Source organism: Tenrec ecaudatus, chromosome 8, assembly GCF_050624435.1.
Source record: "Tenrec ecaudatus isolate mTenEca1 chromosome 8, mTenEca1.hap1, whole genome shotgun sequence".
Classification (NCBI taxonomy): Eukaryota; Metazoa; Chordata; class Mammalia; order Afrosoricida; family Tenrecidae; genus Tenrec; species Tenrec ecaudatus.
In genome coordinates, this window is record NC_134537.1 from 89,875,272 (window position 1) to 89,896,642 (window position 21,371).

The window sequence follows — 21,371 nt, forward strand, 5'->3', positions numbered from 1 at the left end:
ACATTGCATGGGATAAACCCGCTGAAGGGGTAGAGGGGGATGAGGAGCTGATACCAAGGGCTTAAGTGGAGAGCAAATGTTTTGAGAATGAGGAGGGCAACGAATGTACAAATGTGCTTGGCACAATGGATGGATGGATGGATGGTGATGAGTTGTATAAGCCCCCAATAAAATGAGTTTTAAGAAAAATCCTCTGAAGGCCTCTTTAAAGTATTGAAAAGCAAAGACGTCACTTTGAGAACTAAGGCATGCCTGACACGCACCGGGGTATTTTCTATTTGACCATGGTGTTTTCAGGGGTCTCCTTCACATATGAAGGGTAGACATTAAATAAGGAAGACTGGAGAAGAATCCATGCAGTTGAATTGCGGTGCTGGTGAAACATATTGAAAGTATCCTGGACTGCTGGGGTGGGGTGGGGGAAGCTGTATTAGAACAGGTACAGCCAGAGCGTTCCTTAGAAGTGAGTGTGGTGGGACTTCATGTCACGTACTTTGGACCTGTTGTCAGGAGAGACCAGTTCCTGGAAAAGGTGTGCATGTTTGGTAAAGTCAGCGAAAAAGAGGAAGACCCTCGATGAGATGAAGTAGCACAGCGGCTGCAACAACGGGCTCAGAACGTAACAACAATTGCAAAGATGACACAGTCCTGAGCAGTGCTGTGTGCTGAACACGAGGTTGCTACGAATTGGAACCAAGTTGAGGATACCTAACAACACCACTGCCACCTGGAGCCTTCCACAAACCTCACTGCCATCGAGTCAGTGCTGACCCACAGCGACCCTATGGGTGTCCAAGACTGTAACTGCTTACAGGAGGAGAAAGCCCAGTCTCTCTCCCTCGGAGCTGCTTGTGGTCTGAACGAGTAGCTACAACACCACTAGCGCTCCATATCACCAACCTGGTACTCGGAATTTAAGCTCTGTACAGCATTTTTAACTCTCTGACTCATCTCTAATTTGAAAACAGACCTTTCTTTTAAAAATTCAAAACCTAGAATAGAAACTGTCTTCCCAACAAGTATATAAGGCCTGGCACTCAAAGCCCACATGTACTTCAATGCTAGCAGTGATAATGGAATGTTGAAACTGATGTCCAAGGAAGTATGCGAACGTGTAAGCACACCACTCTGAATAGTTACTGCGCTGTCCATTCACTATGTACGCATCACTGCGTACATTCAAACTAATACAGTTATACATTTGACTACTTGTAAGTTTAAACTATCTATTAGAGTCAGTAAAAAGATAAGTTAATTTTTTTAACTTCCAAAACATAAAACGTATAAAATATTTGCATATCAAATGTCAAGGTAGAAAAAATTTCACAAGAAGAGCCCTTTACAATACAAATATGGGCAAAGACCACAGACAATTCACTAAAAATATTTTTACGCCACTAGATATTTTTCAATGTTACACCTCAGTAGTAATAAAAAAGTAGATTACAACAAAATTCTATCTTTTTCACGCAGCAGATTGGAAAACAGCTTTAAAAGGTGGCACTGCTGATGGAACTGTAGACTTTGACATCTCCAGAATCGATTAAAGAAGACGCGTCATGACCATAAACCAGGGAGTGAGAAGATGAATCCTACTGAGATACTGCCCCGCTCAAACCAAACCAAACTCACTGCCATCGAGTGGATTTCAACTCCTAGCAGCCTGAGAGTGTTGTGGGTTGCTGAGACTGTAAATCTTTAGCGTGGTAGAAATCCTCATCTTTCTCATGCAGGTGGTTTTGAACTGCTGATCTTTCAGCCCAACACATAACTCATGACAACACCCCTGCTCCTTAGAAGAGCTACATTGAAAAGACTGTCAATACCACATGTTGACAAGAATGGGAACTCTGGAATCCTCTACATTGACAAACTTGCTGCCATTGAGCCCATTCTGACGCACAGCAACCTATGGGCAGAGGAGAACCGCCTCTGTGGGTTTCCAAGGTGGCAAATCGTTGCAGGAGCTGCAGCCTTTGTGGTCCTGCGACAGAGCAGCTGGTGGGTTTAAACCACTGACCTCGTGGTTAGCCATCCAACCAGAAACCAGCTACCACGGTTCCTTCATGCACAGAGAGCTGGCGAACAAAGGGTACAACTTCTGCGTAAAACTTGAAGTTTCCTATAAAGTGAACAATACATGGACTCTATGATCCGGTAATTCTGCCATCTTGCATTCTGCTAAGAACCATAAAACAGGTCTACAAAAGGATTTGTAAAAAAAAAAAATATCCAGAGTAGCTTCATTGATAACAACCCCAACATCCGTCAACAGGTAATGGATAAAGAAATGATGGCATATCCTCCTTTTACATTGATTGACCAGGAGTCACATGAATATTGAAAGACCAGGATTTATGTTCAACTGGCATTTACACCAATTTCTTGAGATCTAGGTTTCCACATTACATTACTTGATAAATTTCCTAGTGAAATTCCCTAAATGCTTCATAACTTTAACTACTCTTATGAGAAATAATTATCTTTTTAATTTAACAAAGGCAGAAGGCATCCTCATTTCCCCTGTGGTATCAAAGTGGCCTGACTTCCATTCCTATTTGTGTAAACCAAGTCTTTAAACATTCAACTTTTATTAAAGGAAAGCAAAAGAATGATAGAATATTTTTTAAACAAAACGGGTTGAAAATTGATCATTTCTAAAATGGTTGTGTGAAAAGCCCTGCACACATGTTTTTCCTACCTAACCATATTACTGGATTGACCCAGTGGCTGCAACAAGGGGACAAAGGAACAATTGTGAGCATGGCACAGGACCGGCAATGCACAGGGTCTTTATGGGCAGAACCAGCTCGACACCTAACAACCACACTAACAACAAACCTATTGTGCAGACATGATGTGCTCTATCGGTTCATGCATATCTTCCAGAACTTTTAGCTTTGATCAGTTTCTCTTTGCCTGGATCTTCACAGTCCTGAGGTCTAAAATAAATGAATGACTATAGATAAAAGCAACAAAGCCCACATAGAAGAAGCACACCAGCCTGTGTGATCATGAGGTGTCGATGGGATCAGGGATCAGGTATCAAAGACCCAGAGCAAAAAAAAATCATGTCAATGTAAATAGGGTGGGGTGGGGTGGTGAGTGGAGACTCAAAGCCCATCTGCAGGCTATTGGACATCCCCTTACAGAAGGGTCACAAGGAAGAGACAAGCCAGTCAGGGTGCAGCCTAGCACTGATGAAACATACAGCTGTCCTCTAGTTCTTTAATGCTCCCTCCCCACAACTATCATGACCCCAATTCTACCTTACAAATCCAGTTAGACCAAAGGATGTACACTGGTACAGATAAGAGCTCAAAACCCAGGGAATCCAGGACAGATAAACCCCTCAGAACCAATAATGAGAGTAGCCATACCAGGAGGGGAAGGGGAAAGTGAGGGGAGAAAGGGGAAACCAATCACAATGATTTTCATATAACCTCTCCCACGGAGACGAACAACAGAAAAGTGGGTGGAGGGAGATGGCGGTCAGTGTAAGACATAAAAAAATAACAATAATTTATAAATTATCAAGGGCTGATGAGGGAGGGAGGATGCCAGATGAGTTAATACCAAGGGCTCAAGTAGAAAGAAAATGTTTTGAGATGGCAACAAATGTACAAATGTGCTTGAAACATGGATGGATTGTAATAACAGCTGTATGAGCCCCCAATAAAATGATTTTTTAAAAATTAATTAGAGGTTGATATCAATAGCAGGCTGATATCAAATGAATAATCTCTATACACAATACTCTAAGTTAGAGTCTATCCCTCCAAAAGCTATATTGACGTCCTAGCCCTGGTGACACACACGGTGGTCAGGCATTGGCGGCCACTAAACTGAAAGGTTGGTGGTTAGAACCCGTCACTGCTCCACAGGAAGAAGATGCGGCAGCCAGTTTCTTAAAGATGACAGCCCGGGAACCCCGGGGCAGTTCCACTCTGTCCTTAGGATCACTCTGAGCCAGAATCCACTTGACAGCAGTGGGGTTCAGGCCCCAGTGCCTGTGAACCTGGCCTTCCTTATAAAGACTTTGAAGATGTTACCAGTAGCTGAGGAACAAGCTGCTGAGAATTTCTTGCCACACCACATGGAACTCACAGGCATGCTCATAATTTATGGGGCTTCTTGGGAAAACTAAGAGACTCCAATTCAGGGGAGAAATGTTCACAATACAGTTGTTCAGCCAGGAACAAAGTTCCTTGAGGGTTGCTAATAAAGGACAAGCCATTCCACCACAAGCTTCAACTCAAAGGCCCTCAGCTCCGGCGCCGTGAGTCAGCAAACCTGGTTCCCCGAATTGAGTGTCCACAGCTATCCCACTCCGCAAACTAGCCTCCGGCCTGAAAGCATTCGCCTTTCCTTGCTCTGTGGGTCGGGAAACCCACCTTCTGCCCTGTGCTCTGGCTCCTGGCTCTGCTGCTGTTCCTCTGCCGCTCTGTGGTGTCAGCGCGGTATTCTGGGCGAAAGAGGTTCACTCTGCAGGGATCTTGAGGCCCAGAGGACATGCTCTTGGTGGTAGTGAACTCCCCTTTCCTGCTTCTGGGAGAATTCACTTTGTCCCATAGGTTCCCAAACCTATTTGGCCTACTGCCCCCTTTTCATAAACAAACAAACAAACAAACACACAAACACAGTGCCACTCTAATGGCTAAAGACTCTTGTACCAGAGCCCATATCCGGGTCAGAGTGTGGGCATCTGCTTTTGCAGCCCTCCTGGATCATAAGCCCGCTGTGGGTGGCACTCTCCAGCAGGATGGCAATCACTCACAGCTGAAGCAGATACCATAGTCACTATCTCCCCAACCTTCTTACTCAGCTCCACCCATGGAAGGCCTTTTGATGAGAGAGGCTGAGGCTAGAAGAGGCACATCCAAGAGTCCATTGTACTGCAGGCTACCCCCGGGGCTCTTCTAGCCACTTCCCCTTTCACACGTGAAGGAAGAAGTTCCCCGCTTAAAGCAGTTTTCTGTTAGCTCACCCCACCAGGTGGTGAGCACCTGTAGGCACACCATACCAGTGTCTTGTGAGCCAGACCCTTGTGGCTTTGATCCTCCCCGTTTTAGTGACCCAATGTCTACATTGCCCATCCCTAACAGTCGTCTTATGAGGAGGCAGCAGGTTTCTGGATATGAAGGATCTTCTTCTCCTGGGGAACTTGGGCCATGTGCAGCCATAAGCCAGGTTCAGTCAGAGCACCACCGTCCACACGCATTCACAGGGTCGATCATGTTTCTCTCTTCCTTTGGGCGGGTGCTGGTTATCACAGCCCTAGTGACAAGTGTGGGAAAACATACGTACCTCCCTCTACCCGGGAACATGCCCAACTCGTCTGTCTCTTCACTGCCGTGCTTGGACCCAGGGTTTATTTTTTTTTTACCATAACAAGCCTACCACGCTGTCTGCTTGCTGGTTTCCTTTCACGTCTAGTCTCAGCAGGCCGCACTCTCTGATGGGTACACACTTTGCCTGCACTGACGCAGCCAATGGCAAACTTTTTGTTCAAAATTCAAAAACCAAAGAACCTTTTATTCCCCTCTCTTTGCAAGTCTTCCCTTCAAATATAAATCTCCGGCTCTCTTGGCGGTTCTGAGTGAGACTAGTTTCTACCTAAGCCCCATCTCTATATAGACTCCCGGCTTAGAATAAAGCTTCTTCCTTCTGGGCCATGCCTAAACTCTCCTTTTTTGTATGTACAATCAACTATAGGCTGAAGAGCTTACAAACTCTTTGTGATTATCATATTCATATTGATTTCAATCACACATGTAGGCCCATTCAGGTAGGAGAAACAGTCAATATCCACAGTGAAGTCAGATAAGCAAATAGGTCTGAATCTTTTAAAATCTTCTAATTTACTCTTTTCTTTTCCACCACTAGACTGCATCTCTCCTTGAGTGCATGAGCGCCTGTAGCCATGGGCCGCTGGCAGGGTACACCCGTGACCTCTGGCCACCTCTCAATCACGCATCGCCCAGTCATCGGGGCTTTTGCTCCAGACCACCCCAGAAGCAGCTTTTCTCCCTTCAGCATCAGCATATAATTCCCTGCATTCCTTTCCATCTTACAGGTAACAATAATCAAAGTAACCATCTAAAAATAAAAATGGTAAAATAAATAAACGGGATATAAAGCAACAATAAATAAAGATGTTGACTCTCCTTGCTCGTTTCTTTTTCTTTTACAAAACCCTGAACTTCCAAGTGTCTGGAGTCATTCAACAAATTCCATACTTCCAAAACATTCTGTCTCGCCCCGCTCTCCCCACCTCTCAGTTCACCTGTTCCTCGCTGCTACTCATCGCCATGGACTTGATTCGGACCACAGGGTCCAACGGCACCTGTGAGTTTCAGCTATCAGGTTTGAGAGCCACACAGAGCTCACAGACAATGTTTGAAGTTATGGGATGCATTAGAGACCCTTTAATACAGTTCTTCATGTTTTAGGGACCCCACCCCCAACCATAAAACTATTTTCGTTGCTACTTCATAACTGTCATTTTGCTACTGTGATGAATCGGCAAACCCTGTGAAAGGGTCGTTCGCCCCCCCCAAAGGGGTCACGACCCCCAGGTTGAGAAGCGCTGCCCTAGACAAAGCCTACAGGCACATCTAAGTGAACCGAGCTGATGGGAGCTTTCTGAAGTGAGCACCTTCACAGGCAGACCTTCAGGCTGCTGAGGTGTGTGGTTACCAAGAAAGCCTCCTTGGGAGAATCCAATACTACCATGGTGGCCAAACATTGCGCACCCCGAGGAGCCAGCCCCCGCCCCAAACGATCACTATGGCTTGCAAGCGAAAATGTTGCAACAAAATACAGTACAGTCTAGGAGAACAGACACCTCTCCCGCCTAGGCCCGTCAGTCCGCAGGTAAGGGACTGCCAGTGAGTGCAGGCACCGCGTTGACGTGGCTGCAGGAGCCAAACACATCCAGTTGGGCCCCTTTCCCTCTCACACTGTTTCCCAGCGGTTCTCGGCCTGTGTGGGTCACGACCCCCTTAGGGGTCGCCCAAGACCGTCAGAAAACACATGACTATTTCACACTATATAATTACATATTATTTTGTGATTAATCACTGTGTGTTAATCATGTTCAATTGTTTAATTTGTAACGATGAAAATACATCCTGCATATCAAATATTTACATGATGATTCATAACAGTAGCAAAATGACAGTTATTATGTAGCAACAAAAATAATTTTATGGCTGGGGGTCACCACAACATGAGGAACTGTATGAAAGGGTCGAGGCTTTAGGAAAGTTGAGAACCACTGCTGTCTCCTGTCAGCTGTCTCCCCCTACAGACCACTTGACAAATAGCAGGTAGTATAAACAGCATCAGTCTGATTGGCTGTGATTCCTGTTTGAAACCCAGTCTAATGGTCTCCCCGCATCATCTGGCTTCTGTTTTAAATGCCATACAGCAGCCCACCCTGCCCGCTGTGGGTCAGACAGATTATCCGTGTTTACATCCCTGATTTCGCCCTCCTTCAGCGCTGGCATTTGCTGTCTTTTCAACACACACACACACACACACACACACACACACACACACTCAGACACCCTCCTTATTTAAATTATGGCTCAACTCAATTACCATCACCTTGGAGAAGCCTTCCCCGACCACCATAGCTAAAGCCTCACCTGCCCTCCACTGGCGCCAGGCAAGGATGTCCTTATCTGCCTTGTGTGCGGTGTCATATTCAGATCAAAGCCGAAGCTGCATAGTTTGTTGAATGGATGACCCAGAAATTCCTAAGCTGGGGACAAGGGTTTCCAGTGCTCAGACCTCCCGTGGTTTCAGGGACCCAAAGGTTAACAGGCATCAGCCTGCTGCGCCATGTCGCAGTAGCAGAGTCTGAAAGAGTCATCGTGGAAGGGTGACAGATGGTGTCTCTCTGTCCAGAGGCAAGAAGAGTGGTGAGAACCAGACACTGGCAACAATCCAGTGGACTAGAGGGCCCGGCAAGCGTCTGTCTCCACACCCTAAGACCCAAAGAACTGGGTGGTGCCTACCTGCCATATCGACTGCTCCCCAAAGGGTCGCATTAGAAAGCTCTGCATTGAGTGGAAGAAAAATGTGGGACGCAATTCACAATCATAAGAGACTAGGCTTATTGATCAGCCAGAGACTAGCAGGACCCGCCCTCCCACCCACCAAGAGGATGGCCCTTAGTCCCTCCCTCTTAGATTACCTTACAGCACCACCAGGGGTCCTAAGGGAGACAGGTAGTATAGGAAGGATACCGTCGACCACAGAGAAGCGTATTGAAATTCAGAGACGCTAACCCTATTGTTCAAGTTCATACAGCCAGTCAGTGGTGGAATTGACTCCAGCCTGTTCTTGTGGACTTTCGATCCTGTGCTCTTTCTGTCATACTAAAGATCGAATCCCAAACCTCGGGGGAAAGAGATCTGCATTCGTTCATATTTATCTTCATGTAAGCGCTTCCTCACTGAAGCCAGCTTGTCAGGGCTGTGCACGGTTTTTACCAGGGAAAGATGGCCCGCAAGGTCAAGGAAGTTACACCTCAACTTTCAGGGAAGACTTGAAAATTAATGCATGAGCCAAGGAATGCAAAATATTTTTCGACTAGGCGAAGTGGATTTGTAGGGAAAAATATAACACTCCTGAAAAGTACATGAAAGTAATGTTGAGATCACTCGTGTTAAGTTTTACCTAGCCTCTGAGTTAGGATACATAGTTAAGCCACCTACACTTAATTTTAAAATAAATTTAGCTTTCCCAGAAAAGGAAAATCTAAATTTTCTTTCCACATCTCTTTCCAGTGCACCCCACTTTTTAAGAAGAAAAGCAACTTGGGATCAGGTATCAGGCATCATCATAACAAAAAAAATCTTACCATAAGTGACTAAGGGGTAGTGCGGAGTGGAGACCCAAAGCCCATTTGTAGTTCACTGAACATCCCCTTACAGAAGGGTCTCAGGGAGGAGACGAGCCAGACAGGGAGCGATGTAGCAACGATGAAAAATACAATTTTCGTCTAGTTCCCAAATGCTTCCTCACCCCTGACTATCAAGATCCCAATTCTATCTTGCAAGTCTGGCTAGACCAGAGGATGTACACTGGCACAGATAGGAACTGGAAACACAGGGAATCTAGGGTTGGATGATCCCTTCAGGACCTGTGGTGTGAGTGGTGATACTGGGAGGGTAGAGGGAGGGTGGGTTGGAAAGGGGGAACTGATTACAAGGATCTTCATGTGACCTCCTCCCTGGGAGACGGACAACAGAAAAGTGGGTGAAGGGAGATGTCGGACCCCCATGGGTGTCACAGAACTGTGCTCTAGAGTTTTCAGAGGCTGATCTTTGGAAGTAGAGTGCCAGCCCATTCCCCCGTGGCACCTCTGGGTGAACTTGATCCTCCAGCCTTGTTGGTTAAGAGATAAATGCATTAACCATTGGCACGACCTAGCAACTAAATTTTCAAGAAAGAACGAGAAAAACAAAACTTTAAAAAGGTATCCTTTAAACTGTATGAAAGTGGCAACATAAGGCATTCTCTTTTCAGGAGCCTTGGCTATAGAATACACCCAGACATCCGCTTCAAAGGATCGTGTTTTATTGACTTCAAGACGTTATAGGGAGCTTAACCACTTGAAAGGATCTTTTCTTCTGGGAGGATACATTATATCAAAGAGATTTTCTTTTTCCTTCCTCGTTAGCATCTATAATTAAAGACCCAAGCCTTAACTTGAGGTTTTGTCTCTACATTGAGTTGCTTGTTTTCCTTCTTCAAACCCTTGAGGCTGACATCAAGTTCTTGGGAGGATTTTCCCATCGTTGATTCAGATGCCATCCTTTAGATTTGAATGGATTTAAAAGGCTAGTCACACACAGAAGGATATACATTTGAGTAAGAGAACATTTCCCACTTAGAATTAAGCTGTCAGAATGAATTTATCAGAGGCGTCTACCCGGGATGTCCCGGTGGCTTTATGTGTTTGTGAATGATACAAGTTGTAGTGTCTTTCCACTTTCTTTGGTGAAGGTTACAGCTGATCAGTGTATGAATTGAACCACTCACACACATCTGTCACTGACCCTGCACTCCTTCCTTGGAGTGGGTCTCATCCCAGACCAGCACCTTCGAAGGTGGGCCCTTTCACAGCGATTGTCGATGATAGCTAGACACCCTGTAGTTCCTCAGCGTCATGGAGGCTGATATGTGTGGTTGATGGCTCCCATGCCTTTGACTTTCTGCACTCTTCTTTCCTCCAAGTGGGGCCGGGGGACCAAGAGTTGGACTTCAGGTGGCCACTCAGGAGTGTTGAAGACCCAGCAGGATGCAGGCCATTGTCTCTGAGGAGTATGTCTCTCCAAGACGCTGGCCCTGAGCTGCCAGGCCCCATGCCTCCTTCCAGCAAGGTGTATGGTTCTGGGGAGGACGTTTCCATACGATGCTCCCTGTGTACTCCATCACGTTCACGCATACGCAAGGGGGCTTGGGCAAGTGTGCAGGAATTTTGAATGAAACGACAGTGGAACCGATTGCCATGATCGACACATTACCACACAAACCCTCCTCCAGCAGGGAGCACAACAGAAACCACAGCAGAAGGGAGAGAGCGGTTGGTGTGGGATATGAAAATAATAATAATTTATAATCTATCAAGGGGTCACCAGGGTAGTAGGATGGGGAGGGGCAAAAAGAGAAGCTGATACCAAGGGCTCAATAGAAAGTAAATGTCTAGAAAAGAATGATGGCAACAGATGTACAATATGCCTGATGCAATCGATGTATGGATTGTAATAAGAGTTGTAAGAGCCCCAATAAAATTATCTTTTAATAAAAAGATAATGGAACTTCCCCCCACAAGCTTTTTAAGCCCTCCTCTCTGTCTCCAATATTCGCAGCATAGGTAAAAGGCAATGTGGAAGCATCCTGTCAATCCCATGTCTACTCATGGGTAGAGTTCAACACGCCTTCACCTGCCCCTTGAGCTGTGCAGCGCATTCTCACCCAAACCAAACCCACTGCCATCCAGTCAATTCCCACGCACTGCAACTGCACGTGTCACAGCGTGGACGTGGTCTCTAGGCTTGGTTGTTGCTGCTAGGTAGCAGCTAGTTGGTTCTGGCTGGCTCGCACCACCCTCACAATCTCGCTGGAGTCTACTGTGCAGCCATGGTGTCAGTCTGTCTCTTTCGGGGTCTTCTTTTTTTGCTGACCTTCTACTTTTAACAAGCAAGGTGACTTTTCCCAGGGACTAGTCTCTCTGGAAAACGTGTCCAAAGTAGGAGTGATGGCATCTCAGGATTACTTGGACTTAACTTACCTTTAATTATCGCAGGTCACCAGGCCTTTCTTCTGCTGCCCAGCTGGCTGGGTTAGAACCCCCAACCTTTTGGTTGGTAGTCGGGAGCAAACAGTACTACCCAGAGACATTTTCATTTATTCTTAGGCAATCTGAATGTTCCAAAGCTGTATCAGCAAATCATAAGAGAAACCCAGAACCTCGAAGGAAAAAGAACTACTTGGCTTATGATTGCCAAGGTCAAAACGCTTTGGGGGTGAGTTCTTAGCGATAATTGATGGTATCCACCCCCAGGGTCCGAGATTGTTGTGATACAGGAAGCAGTCTCTGTAGCCCCCTTTTTGTTGCGAGGAAGACCTTAGTAGGCATCTGGCAAAAAGGAGTTATGATGTTGAAAATAAAAATGATTTCTGACTGGCTACTTTTAACAGACTTAGCTTGAGGGTTGATAAAGGATGTTTGGAGCTTTTCCAAGCACCAATTTTTCCCCTTTAATAAAAATAAAAGAAGACATCATCTGAGAGAGCCATCTATCATGAGTGGAATGTAATTCACCTTCTTCCAGAGGTGAAAGGTGATTCACTTCTGCTGGGTCTGAAGCCCGCCTTGTCAGAAGTCTAGGTATTTCATTCTTGATTAAGATAGAAATAGACTGACATCTTCCTACAAGTAAAAGATCCTGTGTCTGTATTTGGTATCTTTTATTTCTTGAAAAGAGTTATATTTTGCTCATCAGATCCCAGGATCAATGGTGGGTTGAAAACACATTTTTTTGAGTGTGCGCCAGCAACAAGGCAGGGGAGCGACACCATTGAAAGAATCTTCTGAATTATAGGGCATGTTTCACTTTTCACCCCAAATGGCTAGTGTTTCAGTTGGTTAAAAGTAGCAACGAGACATGACTACCATCCGTTTCAATCCTCTTCACAACCCCTTCTCTTTGCTTATTTCTATTCCCAGAGCTCAAAGGATTTCTCATGTAGAAAGCACACCAGCAAATAGAACGAGAGCTTTCTAACTCACTGAGAGCAGCTTGGGAAGGCAGGAGGGAAAGGAGACAAGGCAGGATTTGCAGAAAAGGTGGCCAAGCTGAAGGATAAAGGAATGTCATTTCTAAACAGTTCCTGCTATGTGGCATGCACTGTAAATTAAAGAGCCAATGCAAATGATAGTATGCTATGATTGAGTGAAGGAAGTAAACCGAGGGCACAGCAATACGCACTCAGGAACTGTTCGTGTATGGGGCAACAAGAGCACATAATTTCTTTTACGGAATTGTTCATCCCTGTTGGCGAGCATGAACTTGTATGACAAGTACATTGGGGAATCCCCTCTGACCACAGTTGAGACGTGTTGATAGGCTTGCTATCAGATTATTATAAACTCAGTTTATGGCAGATGTTGTGAGGTTAAAATGTGATACCTGGTCATTTGATCACCCTTTTGACCCATTTAAAATGTGTTCTAGTTTTTAATATTTCCTGATCTCCGCCCCCCACCCCCACCCCTCGATTGAGGTTTTTTCCTCCGGTTCGTTTGGTTATTGTTCTTGATCTTTGTTTGTTTTTTCTGAGTCTCTTTGGGGTTGCTTTTTCATCTTGTCCAGTAGTAAAGGCGGTGACGGAATTAATGGCTTACTGGGGGCACGGGGCGGGAAGTCAGGGAAATTGGGAGCTAATCGTGAGTACAAGAAGGAAAAAATGTCCTAGGCATGGTTATAATGATGATTATAAAGTTCTTTTTTAATATGACTGAACTATGGAAGTGTTTATTTAATGACATGTCAATTAAACTATTTAAAGAAAATAGTTTGAGACATTTTCCCCACCAGACATAATAGGAAATGTAGCTTAAATACATTGTGCCAGTTCTTTACGTCTGAGTTTATGGATTTATACAGGGAAGAGGGTGATAACAAGCTCTTCTTAGGAAATAAAACATACTTTTGTCATGTAACACCAGTGAAGCCATATACTCTGTAAACGATAATTATTTTTAAAGTCAATGTGGTATGTTGTAGGGGGTTAAGACAAAATTAAATTCACTACCATTGAGCCAAGAGTGCCTCATAGCAACCCTGTAGGGCAGGTTAGAACGGTCCCTTAGGTTACTGAGACTATAACTGTTTATGAGAGTAGAAAGCCCAGTCTTTCTCCCAAAGAGTTGCTGGTGGTTTCAAACTACTGACCTTCTGGACTGCAGCCCAACATGTAACCACTACACTGCCAGGGTTCCTTATGATATGGAAAGGTCCTCCTCAAGGTCTACATTCAGAACATAGGTTGGAACAGTAAGCTAAAGCTTTGTCCGCCAGCAAGACATCATCGCCATCTTGTGTTTAACTGTCTCCACTGCACCTAGAGGCCCAGAAACCAAACCAGCCCTTGGGGACCTTAGAAGACAGGGCAGGCCCGCTAGGGTTTGCAATGCGCAACCAGTGTGCTATGAGGGCACCTGGCAGGCCAACCAGGGCTGACGGACCACTTTACAAGACGACGCTCAGGAGTCTCAACCATTACAGAATATAGCTTTATTTCTAGAATTTTACAAATGAAACATTTACAGTCCACATAAGTTATTTTCTTTTCTAATTTCTTCTCTTAAACACCTGAGTTATTAAAAAAAAATACTGTGATGGAATTGCAGAACTGTAAAGGGAAATATGAACAATAAAGACCCAACCTCTATCTTTTGCAAAGATCAAATACATTTTTTTTTTTACAAAGCAGATTTCCAGCATATTTTTAAAAGGGGACTTAGGGACTTACTGAAAAACAGACTTCAAGATACCCAACAGAGAGACTTTCTTTTTTGAGCCCAAGGGGGAAGGACTAAGAAGGGGTAACCCCAAATCGACACTATACCCAAAATGCCTTTTGGGAGTAAAGAGAGAGAAAACCTGCATCCTGGGGTGAGGGTGACTGGGACCAGAAACCTCCCACCCCCTTCCCTCTAGTGAGCCGTTCTCCACATACCTTTTCCCCAAAGCTAACAGGACCTGGTCCGGCCCCAGAAGAAAGTTTCACCATGCTAATGTCAGGGGTGAAAAATTCCTCAAGATCATTTGCTACTTCTTACACTTCTAATATGTACAAGTGCTTAAAACAGCAAGTTCTACACTTAAAAAGACAAAAAGAAATGGCCAACCGCTCAACTCAGGAGGCGAGTCTCTTTCCAAAGGCAACATCAAGCAGTTGGGCCATCTCGGTGTCTCCAGTCCCCAAGAGTCCCAAGGATGCTGGCACCAATCACAGTTCAGACCGTGCCCCTGCGAGGCCACTGTCCACGAGAAGCTCTTATGAGACAGGCATGGAAGAAAGGAAAGCACCGTACTATTTCATATTCTAGGTTTTTATTTAGTACGCCCCCACTAGAAAGCCACAAACCCTTAGTGTTCTACCCCAGGCAAAGACTATTTTTAAGGAATGACAGGGTGGATAGGGAATGCTAAAATTATCAAGTGAACATATCAGGATGAGTTAAGTCAAGCAAGTCTTCGCTTTTTAGTGTTAATTTATGCTGGCTCCTAGAAGCATTTTTGTTGTTGTTGAGGAGGACAAAAAAACACAAGAGACAAAGAATTGTTTGGAAACAGTAACAATAACGAGAATTTAAAACACAAAATTAGATTCCATCATTTAAGGAATTGGTTCTTTGGTAAACGGGGATCAGAATCCCATCAGGAGTCAATCCTGACATTTACTCCAGACTCTTGAGAGCTACAGCATCCCTCTCCGTCCCGTTGGCAAACCCCTCCGTCAACAGCAAAAGAAGGAGACAGCGAGAGCGACTTCGAAAATATGACCCGCAGTTTCCCCCCCGCAGGTTCTTTTCGACACTATTCCTGGTTGGAGGGAAGTTTCCCAAGAAGAAAAAAAATGAAATAGATGCTTTTAATTTATAGTCTAGTGAAAAGCTGTGGTGTGTGAGAGCAAGGAGAGACCTGGGGGCACTGGGGTAGAGCCAGACCCCCGTCAGTCCCACACGCAGCCCCCCCGGAGCTGCAAATGTGGGCGCTACTACGTTAGACTTCAGGAGAGGCCGCTTCCCCCAAAGTGGCCCAAGACTCTCGCATTATCAATATGATAATAATAAATCAGTTCACCTAGTGAACCTGCAGAAGAGCTCCCCCTGAAGCCAGTTTGGAGGAGAAAGCTCCACAGTGCCCAAAGCGGATCAACAGTTTCGCAGACAAGCGTCTCCATCCACTTTCTGAGGAGAGAGAGCAATTAATCATCGATTTAAAACCGACTCAGTCGGTTTTTGGTTGTTTTTTTTGGGGGGTGGGAGGTGGGGTGAGGGAAGAAGTGGTAACCTAGAGAGTGTCGTGGGAACCCCATCTGCTGTGAGTCAGGGGTCTCTGCTCTACAAGCATGTGCATGTCAGTCTGGGGGTCTGCCCTTGTAGCTCAGAGTGCCCTGCTGCTCAGCCTGACATACGTGTGGCATGAGCAGGATCGAACTCGTGCCTGCACGGATTCCGGTGCTGGAGACCCTGGCCGGAGTTGGCAGGGCGTAAACTGCACGCCAGTCCTCTAAGTCAACGTGCCCGCTTGCAGGGTCTTGACGGGGGCGCAGGTTTGTGCAGTCTCCCCCAACGCCAGCGTCTTCTGTGAACCCAGTGTGCTTCCAGGTGGGCAGCGACCCGCCTCGAGCGGGAGGGCCGCGCAGAAGGGGAAGCGGCGACCAGAGCAAAAGTAATGGATTTCCGACGGGCCCCCCTCCCCTTTTTTCCCTCCATTCTGCCCACATTCTTCTGGGAAGAGGACATGTGGGCCACAGAGCTGACACGTGGGGACAACAGCACATATCCGCATCTAGCATCCCCAAGGGGATAAACGGCCATCCTGCTCTGCCCCCTCCTCGCTCGCCCCATCCTGTGTGCTGCGGCACTTCTCTCTGAGAAGGCAGCCAACTGAACTGACTTGGGGGACACCGGAGGGACCCCCATCTTCTGCGCCTTCTCTGTCAAAACAGGTCAGCTCCATCTCAAAACGGGCCGCCTGAAGGAGTCTAGGATGGGAGATTTAGAATCGTGGGCCCCGAATTACAGATTCAGCTCCTGGTATCTCTAGCCGAGCTGGGCCCCATGGCTAGATTTGTGCATGTGTGGTAAATCAGAATTCAAAATCTCTCAGTGCTGGTTCAAAGAGAAAGAAGGCCGGGTCATCAGAGGCAAAAAGTGAGGCTTATCTTCTAAGTGGGATTCGGGCTCCAGAGCTGCTCGGGGCAGGGAGAGAGGGGCAGGGAGAGAGGGGCAGGGAGAGAGGCACTACCCAGGGACCAGTTGTCCAGGCAGCGTATGCCTAGGGCTGAGCAGGGTGACAACGGCCGGTGCCTGAAATGCAGGCATACAGTTTGTGGCCCAGTTTTTAAAAGAAACTGCTGCCTCTCTGGTGGTCCGTTGTGGATGCTGAGTCCTCAGGCCAGCGATCGGGCAGCCAAGGGCCCCACTTCGGAGTCCACTAGCTCGTGGCAGGGCTCTACCCAATCTGGATCTGGCCTGAATACATGGTGAGCAGCAGCATGATGGTGAATCCGGTCAAGAGGCCCAGGTTCTGGATGACAAAGGAGACCAGCGCACTGCCCTTCCTCTCGTCCTCTTTGCTCACCTCATTCATCTCAGGGAACTGTGGAAGAACAGAACAGCAGAATAGCCTTGGAAGGTCCAGGCATCCAACACACACACACACACACACACACACACACACACACACACACACGTCCATTTCCTCACAGCACTGGTTTCCAGTGAACACGCGCAGCCAGAGCGGCCACGCCGAGGCTTCCTCACACTCGAGATAACGCACGCCACTCCTGTGTGGCCCTGGATGCATTTGCACGCTGGCTAAAAATTAATGTGCTGGGGTGAAAAATACACTTCTCATGGGGGACTTTAATAATACTTGCAAAGAACGTTTTTTGACCACAAATGTTGTCACCACTTCTCTGGGAAATCAAACCAGCGTGTCTGGGAGTTACAGCAGGGTCGTGATTCAAGGCTTCCTGGGAGCGGGGGGCCAGGCGACAGCTGGGAGGCAGTGCCATACAAGTAACGCAAAACATATCCTAACCCTGGGCCAGGCTCTGCTCTGCACAGGAGGAAAAGGTCTAGAACAGCGGTTCTCAAACTGAGGGTTGAGACCCCTTTGGGGGTTGAATGACCCTTTCACAGGGATCGCCCGATTCATAACAGTAGCAAAATTACAGTTATGAAGTAGCAATGAAAATAATCTATGGTTGGGGGTGGGGGGGTCACCACAACATGAGGAACTGTATGAAAGGGTTGCGGCCTTAGGAAGGTTGAGAACCACTGGTCTAGGACGTTTCCCCCCGGGGTGAGGTTGGATCACGATGGTGAGTGGGGTCCTTAAAAAATACTCCTTTCACAGGACATGAAAAAACTATTTGTGCAAGCCGTCCAGAAAGTGAGTCCTTAAGGCTTCTAAGAAAGGAAGAGATCGGGTACTAGCAAGTTCCAAACCACCACAGTGGGGGACCGACTGGTAGCACGTACACTTTCATCTACTACACTCATGTCGCCAGGTCTATTCATGGTGACCCTACAGGACAGGGTAGAGCCACCCCTGCGGGCTGTCAAGATTTTAAATCTTTATGGTGTAAAAAGCCTCGTCTTCCTCCCTCTGAGCAGCGGGTGGGTTCAGTAGCCCCAGAGCTCCTTAAGAAGCAGTTCTGTCTTTGAAAAAAGGTGAAGGTGTAAAAAGGCTAGACTCCTTTGGAAAAACAATGCAGCTGAATAAAAGCAGGCATCTGTCCTTTGGAGCTAGCAATTCTACTTCTGGGATCAAGGTATCATCCTCTCGCGGAATAAACAGCCACAGGCACTGGAGAAGGATGTGTTCAAGGAGTAGGCATCATGGAAGAACATGTCTGGACCAGGTTAAGGGAAGAAGAAAGCAGAACATCCTACGTCATCCTATCAAGTCTCCAAGGTCATTGAAGCCATCTCAAGACAGGCGGAAGGCATGGGCACACACAACAGAGGCAGAGGCAGTCTTCATTGTTAGGGTTGTTTGGGGCAGAATGGTATCTGGATGATCTTCTTCCCTCCCTCCCCTCCAGCCTCCTTCTTGCTCTTTAGCCACCTGTCGATACCCATTCAACACTATGTCATAAAGGACCTTGGAGTTTGGCTTAATCATCTTTAATGGTCTATGCTAATAAGAGAAGACTTTCCTTCTTTAAAACTTAATGACCCCCTTTGAAAATGATTAGGGCAAAGAATGTACTGATGTGCTTTATATAATTGATGTATATATATATGTGTGGATTGTGATAAGAGTTGTATGAGCCCCTAATAAAATGTTAAAAAAAAAACAACTTAATGACCCCACCCTCCCCAAAAAAACCCACATGGAGTGATATACTTTAAATAGATGAAGTATATAGTATATGAATTATATCAATAAAAACAGTTACAAAACAAAAACAATAAGAAACCTAATGTTACCTCACTGGTCCCCCATCCAATGAATCTACTGGCCCAGTTTGGCCCGCATGACATGGAGGATGACAGACTTACCATATCCGCCAGAGCGATATACAAGAACATTCCTCCAGCCAGGGCAAAGATCCAATTGGCAGAGAAGTGGCTGCCGGCCAGGATCCCAAAGGCCAGGCCCACGTAGCAGCAGCAGGCGGAGAGGAAGTTGAAGAAGAGAGCTTGCTGGATGCTCATGCCGGCATTGAGCAGGATCACAAAGTCTCCTACAGGGGGGACAAGGGGAGACTGGTCCTGGACTTCCAGCCTCGTGGGGGGTTAGGTAATTCACGTGGTTGCTCGCTGTCACTGAGTCGGTTCCGGCTCATAGCGGCCCTCTGTGCGACAGAAGCAAATGCTGCCTGGTCCGGGGCCATCCTCACGCTTGTTCCTGTACTCCAGCCTGTTTGGGTTCTGACCATCGGGTTTTCACTAATTGCCCTGACCGTCATGCCTTAGAAGCAGGCAGCCTGTTTCTTTGTAACCTGTTCTTAGTCCGGAGGTTCTCCTGAAACCTGTTCCCTTTGGGTAACCCTGCTGGTATATGACACACCGAGGACACAGCTTCTAGCATCGCATAAGCCACCGCAGTACGACAGACTGGCCGACATGGAAGTGGCGACGCTATAATGCACGGGGTCTCTCTGGAGAAGTGGCCTTACTTCTCCTGCAAGGAAGTCGAAATAGAAGGTGCTGTTTCCATCACAACGACGATAACTGGTACCATCCAGGGACGTAACGGATACCGAGGAGTCTAGTACTTTGCCCAAGGCCACATGCAAGGCTAGGATTTGACCTTGAGTGCAAAGTTCATAGTTTTACACTCTCCCGCTGCACCAGGCCTCTGAAGCCAGGCTCAACCACAGCACCCACCAGCTGTCGCACTTCTAACCCCTATCTTGGCCCCGGGAAGATGAACATCACACGGGAAGAGAGCCTCTCCTGAGCCCTCAGACAGCGTGTGGCCGGACTTAGTCCGTCACGATCGATTTTCATTAAATGTTCATAGTCATTCTAAGAAGTCGGTGCCATATTAAACACCCCCCACCGCCACTTTTTTTCAGGAGGGGCTATTGAACAACAAACATGCCTGTAAAAATCCCCTATGGATTTAAATTAACATTGGGCAGTTAACAGTGGTTTGAGAGGACACAGAGTTTACCAGTCGCCACCGAGTGGGTTGGGACACATGGTAGCCCGTGTGTGTATCAGTTACACGCTGCTCCAACGGCTGCTTTGGGGGAAGAAGATTGCCAGGCCTGTCTTGCGAGGCCTCTTGGAGTACGCTCAGTCTCTAACCTCTTTGGCTGGTGGCTCAGCAATTTAACCGTGTGTCCCACCCAGGGGCTCCCGCACACGGCTCAGGGGCCATGTGACTTCGCGACAGCAGGCTTTCTCAAGGAGGTCGGCCAGTCATCATCCGTGTGGAGAAAGCCCCACCCAAACCCCCGCCATACCGAGCTCATGCGGAAACTCCTCACAGAGGATGGCCACGGAGGTGCTGATGCCCTGGAAGACGGAGACGGTGAAGGAGGCTCCAATGGCCAGGCCGTCGATGAAATTGTGGAGGCCGTCGCTCAGGGTGATCATCCAGGCCAGGGTGCCGATATCAGAGTAGCGGACCCCTTTCAGCCAGTAGCATGCGCTCTGGGAAGCCTGCAGGTCCTGTGAGAAAGCGCAGACCAGGCACCTTCAAGGTTGCCCCCCCACTCCCCGTCCTCGAGGCCCCCACCCCTCCAGAAACCCACCGAGCAGCTAGTGGCCCACTCACCTGGACGGAGAGCGAGCCCACAATGACCTTCCCATCCACCGAGGGGGCCTTTCCGTCCGGCTCGCTATTGCGGTGCTGAGGGATCATGTGGTCCAGCTCCCCATTCTGCAGCTTCTCCGTCACCCCCTCTTCCTGGTCCTTCCTGGAGGGCAGTGCCTCCGAGGCATAATGGCTATGTCCGTGATGATGCTGGGGGGCAGGAGGGGCAGAAGGGAGTCAGCGCGCACTACCGAGACACAGCCCTGGCCAAGTCCCTGCCCTCGCTCATCCCACCATCCGGAGCAGCTTCAGGGACCCAGGGAAACACGCTGCAGAAGGCTGGGCCCCGTCTGAATGGAGAGTCGGTCTGAAATATCTCTGCCAGGAGCTGTCTTGGAGCAAGGCCGCCACGACTCAGGGCTGTTGAGGGTCCCTCCTTTGCAATGGCCAGGGTCAGTCTGGTGAGCGAGCGCCAGCACGCCAGCACTGCGGCCCTAGTTCGGGACGATGTTATCATATGAGAGCAGGGCAGTGTTCGCTCCGGCAGCGCGTGTCCAGAGGCTGGCACAGGAGAGGCGCGTGGCCTCTGTGTAAGGATGCCATGCAAATGAATTGCTCTGCATTTAAGAAAGGTATCCGAGTGACTGGGGAAGCAGGGGGCGTGGTGATTCCCAGAAGGACTCGGGCTCAGGGTCCATCCAAGGCTCCATCTGCATGGCCACCGCCAAGTGCTCGTGGAGGCCTGTGTGCTGCTCTGAGGGTGAGCTTACAGACTCAGGGAGAGGCCTGGAGACCTACTCCCCCCAAACCAGCCCACGGCCGTCGGACGGGTCC

General features: G+C 47.6%; 1 protein-coding gene across 2 annotated transcripts in view; it reads right to left on the reverse strand.

The window, feature by feature from the left end:
* Positions 1-13,821: 13,821 nt before the first annotated feature.
* SLC39A14 (solute carrier family 39 member 14) overlaps positions 13,822-21,371 on the reverse strand; it is a 67,001-nt gene continuing 59,451 nt past the window's right edge. For both annotated transcript variants that reach the window (XM_075556544.1, XM_075556543.1), the window contains exons 6-9: positions 20,559-20,747; positions 20,245-20,452; positions 18,830-19,014; positions 13,822-16,916 (exon numbers count right to left, since the gene is read on the reverse strand). In XM_075556544.1, coding sequence (XP_075412659.1) covers positions 16,770-16,916; positions 18,830-19,014; positions 20,245-20,452; positions 20,559-20,747 — 729 coding nt within the window. In that variant the 3' untranslated portion in view covers positions 13,822-16,769. The remainder of the gene's footprint in view (positions 16,917-18,829; positions 19,015-20,244; positions 20,453-20,558; positions 20,748-21,371) is intronic.